Source organism: Atta colombica, unplaced genomic scaffold, assembly GCF_001594045.1.
Source record: "Atta colombica isolate Treedump-2 unplaced genomic scaffold, Acol1.0 scaffold96, whole genome shotgun sequence".
Taxonomy (NCBI): Eukaryota; Metazoa; Arthropoda; class Insecta; order Hymenoptera; family Formicidae; genus Atta; species Atta colombica.
This window is the reverse complement of record NW_017259590.1, coordinates 1,656,675-1,664,828: the sequence shown is the minus strand read 5'-3', so window position 1 is coordinate 1,664,828 and position 8,154 is coordinate 1,656,675. Positions and strand designations below refer to the sequence as shown.

Genomic DNA, 8,154 nt, shown 5'->3' with positions numbered 1-8,154 from the left:
TATAATTTTATCAGGCAGTAAATCAAAACACCTGAAAAATTACTTAAAGAATACACATAATATATATAAAATATATTAAAATATATATTAAAATATCCAAAAATACATGATACAATTATAAAGACTATTCCTGAAATCTGAGACGAATTAAAGATTGTGTAAAATATACATTTTACGTTTTATACATTTTAAGATTCGAAAGATTCGAATCTAACCCGCATCTCATCTCTCACGTAATTTATGTTATATCTCGCATCTAACTAGTAAATATACAGAGAGACCATCGATTTCATCGATCGTGATCGTAAAACGGCCGCGGCCTGTAATCCTTTGTCTTTCTTTCGCAGGCGATCCCATCAACTGCCTATCGGAATTACCCTCCGGCCATGTGATCAACACGTATTGTTGGATCACGTACACATTCACGCTGCCGGGAAACCTCGCGAAGCCCGTGGGTACCCACGTGCCCCATCCGGGTCTAGGTGGCGATTACGGGGAGAAAAGGTACCACTCGTACTACCAATGGGTGCCGTTCATGTTGTTCTTCCAAGGCGTACTGTTCTATTTACCACATTGGATGTGGAAGCAATGGGAGGAAGGTAAAATCAGGATGATATCCGAAGGCTTAAGAGGTGCCATGATCGACACTAAACAGGAACGTCAAGCTAAGACCGAAAGACTGGTTCAATATCTCATGGAGACCATGCACTTGCATAACAGCTATGCTGCCGGATATTTCTTTTGCGAGGTCCTCAACTTTATCAATACCGTGAGTATACGTTTATGACATCAAGAAACTATCTAGAAACGATATTTGAATGATTTGAATGACACTAGCAAATCTCGTTTTTTAAATATAATTTCGCGTAATTTCATCACTACAGAATGTTTTTAAATTATTATAAAGCTACGAAATATACACAGGATATTAAAATATTTCTACAAAAGTAGGCTCATACTCTTTACATTAATTACTGAAACAATATCTTGTCTGCTCCAGGTTGGTAATATCTTCTTCGTAGACACATTTCTGGGCGGCGCTTTTCTTACATATGGCACGGATGTGTTGAAGTTTAGCAACATGAATCAGGAGCAACGTACTGATCCGATGATCGAAGTATTTCCACGCGTAACTAAGTGTACTTTTCACAAGTTTGGTGCCTCAGGTTCGATCCAGAAATTGGACGCGCTCTGCGTGCTCGCGCTCAATATTCTCAACGAGAAAATTTACATCTTTCTGTGGTTCTGGTTTATCATATTAGCTGTCTTTTCTGGATTGGCGGTGTTGTACAGCATGGCCATAGTATTGATGCCCAGCACACGCGAAACGATTATCAAGAAGCGCTTCAAGTTTGGCACATCAGCTACAGTTGGCACGCTCATCCGAAAAACTCAGGTAGGTTTTTCTTTAGTTAGTCCAATTATAATTTTAATCTCGCGAAGAAAATGCTCTTGTAAAAGATGTCGATAGAATTTGTTGAGTGAATATAATATATAGTAGCATAATAATCTGGAAATACTGACAAATATATTAAAAAGTTTCGGTTCATTGAACGATTATTTACGAACGCGGTAATCTACTTAAGAATTTAATAGAAACTCTCGAATAAAAGTTGAGGGACTCTATAACTGTTGACACGATGCAACTTTTGTAAATGAAATCTTCACGGATAATGGAAATATAAAAATATCTTTTTAAATGAAATTATAACATTCTTACATTTTAACGTGACATTTTATTTTGAAATTTAAGAAGAAAATTGAATTTTGCAGGTTGGCGACTTCTTAATGCTTCATTTGCTGGGTCAGAATCTGAATCTCATGACGTTCAACGAAGTGCTAGAAGAAATGTGCCGTCGTATACAATTCGGTAATGATGCATCGCCAACATCAGTACCTTCAGCACCCAGCACCCTCGAAATGTCGCCAATGTACCCGGAGATCGAGAAATTCAGCAAGGACACCGAGATCTAAATGCGAAAAGAAACTCGGCCGTCGTTGCTATTTTCCACTGCCCTTCTCCCCCTTTTACTTGTTCGTATTGTGATAATATCGAGGGCGGTTTTGCAATGCCGTCATCTCGATGCCAATAAAGAGACAGGTTCGTGCCGCGCTGTCGACTACATTATCGCGCGAGAAGCTATATAAAACCATACGCGCATCGGACGTCTCCCTGCTGCCCATCGGGGCTCATGTTTAACGTAGCCTTACTGTCACACGACACTCGTAAAACGTAAGCTCAGCATTAAAAAAGTCTTGATACTTGTTTCCTGTCAACGAGAGTGAGTTTCGCTCATTATCGCGTCCTTGTTAAAACGCGAAGTGATCCTTGACGTTTTATGTTCCATGAGACTTCCAATTGGAAATTTGAAAACTGCATCTTGCAAAGTGTATATTAATCTTTATTTCCTTTGTTTAATCACTTTTCATTCAAAATTGTTATGCAATTCCGATTGAAGATTCACTCGACAATTTCATTATATTTGCTCGCGTATGAAATAATACATCAATAAATTTGTACAAATTAATGCGTGAATTATCTCGGTAGTTTCTTCGTTGAAACTTTTGTCATTACAAGATGTTCATTTATCATTGTTATATTGCTACTATGCAATTCGAATATCTGAGCTTGGATTGGAGAACATGAATATAGCCTTCGTCATCTCCTTATTCAGCTTACAATCATTACGAGATTTTCATGTATCATAAAAACAAAGTTAAAACGCGTAAAATCGCACAAACCAATAAGGCTTTTTGTCGATTAGTTCTCCAATGAGATTTCTATTGTATTACTTATTTTTTCTTCTTACAAGTATTTTCGCTTGAATAGCAAATCACATGGGAGAATTACGTAACGAGCATTGTATTTCAACATGTCAATCAGACTTGTCTATCAGAAGAACGCATACTAATTGTCTTACACTGCAGCGGCACGAACTGATATTAGATTTATATCAAATATATAAATGTAGATGATAACGCGCAATGCTCTCAGATTATAAGACGTATGCACATGTAATTGTTTACAATCATTAAGTCGCAACGTTTTCAAATGTGATAGTCATTCCCACTCGCTATAATATCGAGTCATTTTGATTATTAATCATTTGTTCCATATAAATTTATTCAATGCCGATTTATTTCGCGATTTGAGGAAAGAAAACGGCCACATGAGACACGCGAATTCATAACGGTGTTCACTATCCAACATTCCTTTTATACCATCAAAAGAACAAAATAAAAAGCAGGCATCGAAGCGGTGAATGTATCGCTAAATACATTTGCATATTACTTGCTTTTGCAATATGTATAACAAATATCCCGCAAATCGCTTACATTAGTTAGGGAGCGCGGCAATATTTTATTCAAAGTGACGTAGAAGAACATTCATTATTCCATTATTTGTGACGAAAAATGTATCGACGTTATAACGACCTCGTCACAATCACACAGAAATTCAAAGACAGGAATATGCTGCTCAATAACGAATTTTCTAATCTTTTAAATAATTGTACGTATATATATATATTGTATATGTATATTAAGTATATTCGAATATCCGAAGATTTTCGAGCATAAGACGATTAATATGAAGCTTAAAGTTCGAAGGAATACAACGAAATCCGAGGATTTAAACAATAATATCATAGAATACTACCGCGTGCTATCACATTGTCAATGAAGATATAAAAATATTGCGACTTTATACTATAGAAGGTGTAAAGTAATTACATTTTATTTTATCTTTATTTTATCTTTATTAGCCTACCTATAGTAGTTAATAGAGATAAAGTAACGTGTCAATATTTCAAGTAAAAGGAACAAAACAAATGTTCATACATTCCACGATTCATTATTTTTTCTATTTCTTTACGCGAGTATTTTCACGTGACTGGCATTAAAGATTGTAACAAAGGTTAAAGCAAATAATATATTGAAATTTGATTGAAAAAAGAATTATGCGAACAATCCCGTGTTAATATGTAGTCAAACGTTTCACGTCTTTTACGCAATTCACTTATAAGGGATCTCACATGTCTAAAAATCTATCAAAATAATGTTTAATTTTCTGCAAATATAATATTAATTCCTGATATTATCTTCACGATATTATCTTGCGATACATTAATAATTAAAATATTTTCGTTTTTAACAATGTAATATTTAATGTAATTAGGTACTGCATTAACGCTGATTGGAAATTGAATTGCTTCAATTTATTAGGAAGAACGATATCTTCGAATATTATGTTGTCTCCTAAGTAAACTTTATTTGGCGCGATTAATTATCACGTACACAATAATCTTCCTTCTTGTTAATAGAAACAATAGAAACTTTCCATCGGATACATTCCCCATATCCTCTTGTCCGCGAGAGTAATGTATAAGCGCTACCGACAATAATTATATATATAATAATATAACGCTTATATAATATGATCCTTCCCTTTACGATATCCGCAACCCGTTAGATTATGACAAACGCGCTTCGAGTGATATCTTAAGATAGATGTTTAAGATGAACGAGAGAGAGGGAGAGAAAGAGAGAGAGAAAGAAAGAGCGAGAGAAAGAGAGATCAATTATATAGGTATAATAGTTGTTCGTAAAATGTGCCTTTTATATACACACACACACACACACACACAAACACACACACACAAACACACATACATATATAGATATGAAAAAAAGATTACATTAGTGTATTCTTTAGGAAGAGCGAAATGCTTCTTCTGACTCGTGTTTGATGAGAGGAAGACTGTCGACATGTGCTACGTCGTTATAGCGATTAATATGAAAGAGAATGACAGAATAAAAGAAATTCTTTCCAACAATGTCATGTATCATTCGCTTTTATGCAGCAATTGCCCGTGCAAGCGAACTTAATTAGCGTGTGATCACGTAAGAGCGAATCAATTTCGAAATTCTCTTCAGCTGAACTATTTGGCGCAACTACTTTCTCCAATTGCACAAAAGATCACTTTGCGCATAAATTATTTGACTAAAGTTTCTTTCTAATAAAAAAATGACATATATACATATATTTGTGTCATTTTTTAGTAGAAAAAAATTTTAATAGAGATATAAATATAACTTTTAATATTTTCTTCTCTATACTCGAAACTACTAAAATTAACTCGATTGCTAATAAAAATCAATAAGTTATTTGCGCCATTGATAATAAATATACATATGCTTTAATTATAGTATCTATATACCATCATTAGAAAACATTCGCGCAAATCAATTAAGTAATTAAAAAAACTTGATAAGTCTTTTCTTATAAATATGAATGATGGAAGGATATGGTTTCCGCTCTCATTCCTGTGGCACGTGCCGCGAATTTAATGTAGAATAGTACATTTTTTCCAACTTACCGATTCCCCCAATCCACTTTATTGATTATCCGCAACTTTAACTCCCGCGTCTGATCAGTCGTGAGGGTGCCGGCCAAAAGTTGCCGTCGCCATTCCAATAGTTCCCGCATCACTTTACGCAACGCGTTGAATTTGTACTCCTCACGCTCCTGCATCAGACAGCAAAGACAAAATTTTACATTCACATATTAAATCGCTAAAGTTTTATACGCATTCCTGAAAATAGAGAAAAAGACTATAAAATCAATCCTTTTTATGAATCTTGTAACGTGATATATAAATAACACAGAAAAGTAAAGGAAAAAATAGAAGAAAATTATGTGATTAACGAAAATGCTTCAAAGAACTTTCTTAGAGTATACCTTAGAGTATACCTTAGTAATATCTTAATTAATATTAAGATATTCATGTATGTATAAATAACGTAGACATTTTCAAATACAGAAGCAAAGAAATGAATGAGAAAGACAGAATTAAAGGATTGCAATTTTTTCTTCATCGATGGCAATTTTAATAAGAGAAGATATTCTCTGAAACGGACTACAAAGACAGATTTCGCAATGAAGAAGAAGAGTGGAAGGCGGGCAGAGAGAAATACGGAATGCGGTGTACTCACCACATACAACCTCTTCCAAATACCACCCCATTCTCGCAGAACCAGAGTGACTTCCCGAACCACCGGATCCTCCAATGGTATAACGGACTCGAAAAGACCTTCATTGTCGATTTTGCAAGGCTTCAGATGCACGTAGGAACTTGGAAAGATTCCCTTCACCGCGCGATTCTTCGTCGAGAAGCCTCTATACCAGCCTGGAATCGTCAGGAATTTCATTTTAGTTGCATTTTACCGATTACATTCCACTTATGTCTGAGAATATCTTTATACCTATACCTTTAACACTACACTGAAAAAAATTCCTGGACGAATCAGAAATTTCTAATTAAATTTATTAGAATTTTAGTTGAGATAACTGGAATTCTGATTGATACAATATTTCTGGTAAAATCTACTAAAATTCTTATTTTTAGACTAGAATAATTATATTAATCAGAATTCTAATTATCTTAACCAGAATTCTAATAGACTTAACCAGAAAATTCTGATTCGTCTGTTTTTCACCAGAATTACTATTTAATTCAAGACCATTTTTCTCAGTGTACAGATACGCAACATGGTATTAATTTAATGCTATTAATTTAAACAATGATGAACGCATTGAGAAAAAAATTAATTAATTTTAATAAATATTTAATTCAATACTGCAAACATTTACTTACAGTAAATAAATATTTGTTCAGTAAAAAAAATGATTAAATTAATATTTTTTATATCAAATATATCTTTATATTTAATAAATATTTAGTTGTAGTATTCAATTAAATATTTATTAAAATTGACTATATTTTTCTTCAGTGCGTGAATATTGATGTTAAAATTAATTAATACGAAAAGTAACAGTATTTAGTTATTATATAAGACATCATCAATCAATAATTTTGCATGAACCTATGAAATACGATCTTTTTCCTGCACTGAGAAAAAAATAGCCTAAATTTAAATAAATATTTATTTGAATATTGCCAACTAAATATTTACAATAAATAAATATTTACTTAATAAAAAGAAGTGATTGTTAAATCAAATTAATGTTTTTTGTACCAAATAAATATATTTTTATATTTAATAAATATTTAATTGGTACTATTGAAAAATAAATATTTATTGAAATTTAGGAATTTTTTTCTCAGTGTGTATTATTATTCTGCTTGCTAAATAATGCAATATATATAATTTCTATTAAATTCCGTAAATTAATTTGAGTAAACTGTCTAAAATTAATTTTAGCGAGGAAATAGTACGAATTGTTTGACATATGTAGATACAATAATTAATGATTATAAGAATTATTGTGTATTAGTAAAGACTTAATGCAAATTTTTAAATTCAGACAAAAATGTTGATATTATTCTTTAATATTCTTTTTTCGACCTCTCTCTGTATCTATATCATTCCCAGCGCTCCATTCAGAATGCATAATTACGTTATCACTACCGCGCTTCCTGGTGACTTAATCATTTCCCTTGACGTTAAAAATATCAGAACTCGATGCAAAATACATCGATTTCGCGAGTAACACAGGTAAGATCAAGAGAATATTAGACGTACCTGCACACTCCTCCAAGATCTGTACGGTTTCTCCAATTTCCAAGGGTAATCCATATCGCGTGTCTCCTCGCCAGTTGTATACAGCTGTAAAAGAGATACAGCTGTAATAGACATTATCAGTGAGAACTGTGTGCCACGATATGACGCAATGATATTTTTAACGAGCATCGCTATTGTCACCGGTTAACTAGATCTCGTTACATCGTCCACGTAAACTAACGATATCATCACAATAACTTTTAATAGTACGCGACGAAATGGCAATAACGCCTCTATTTGTATTATCTTATAATTATTTAAAAATAATGCACATGATTCTCAATATTAAAATTAATCGAAACGGCAAAATTATGACGCAAGTATACATATATAAGAATTAAAATTTATTCGTATTATTATATTATAAAATGTTACAATATGAAGTGCATTTTATATCGTGTGTATTTACATGCACTATTTTCTAAACTATTATTTATTTATTAATCAATATTAATGTTATACATAATTATATACATACAATATACGTGTTTAATTTGTATAAATTAAATGCGTATATTTGTACAAATTAAATATATATAATTGTATATTCTATTATATTGTCTGTTTTAA

General features: G+C 32.6%; 2 protein-coding genes across 3 annotated transcripts in view; one reads left to right on the top strand and one right to left on the bottom strand.

Annotated features, from left to right (window-relative positions):
- LOC108693723 (innexin inx3) overlaps positions 1 to 2,366 on the top strand; it is a 19,995-nt gene extending 17,629 nt beyond the window's left edge. For both annotated transcript variants that reach the window (XM_018202812.1, XM_018202813.1), the window contains exons 3-5: positions 348 to 769; positions 1,001 to 1,396; positions 1,774 to 2,366. In XM_018202812.1, the coding sequence (XP_018058301.1) occupies positions 348 to 769; positions 1,001 to 1,396; positions 1,774 to 1,974 (1,019 nt within the window). In that variant the 3' untranslated portion in view covers positions 1,975 to 2,366. The remainder of the gene's footprint in view (positions 1 to 347; positions 770 to 1,000; positions 1,397 to 1,773) is intronic.
- The window catches only part of LOC108693721 (dedicator of cytokinesis protein 3), a 52,685-nt gene that overhangs the window by 36,864 nt on the left and 7,667 nt on the right, over positions 1 to 8,154 (bottom strand). The window contains exons 2-4 of the mRNA XM_018202811.1: positions 7,546 to 7,629; positions 5,995 to 6,188; positions 5,379 to 5,527 (exon numbers count right to left, since the gene is read on the bottom strand). Of these exons, the coding sequence (XP_018058300.1) occupies positions 5,379 to 5,527; positions 5,995 to 6,188; positions 7,546 to 7,629 (427 nt within the window). The remainder of the gene's footprint in view (positions 1 to 5,378; positions 5,528 to 5,994; positions 6,189 to 7,545; positions 7,630 to 8,154) is intronic.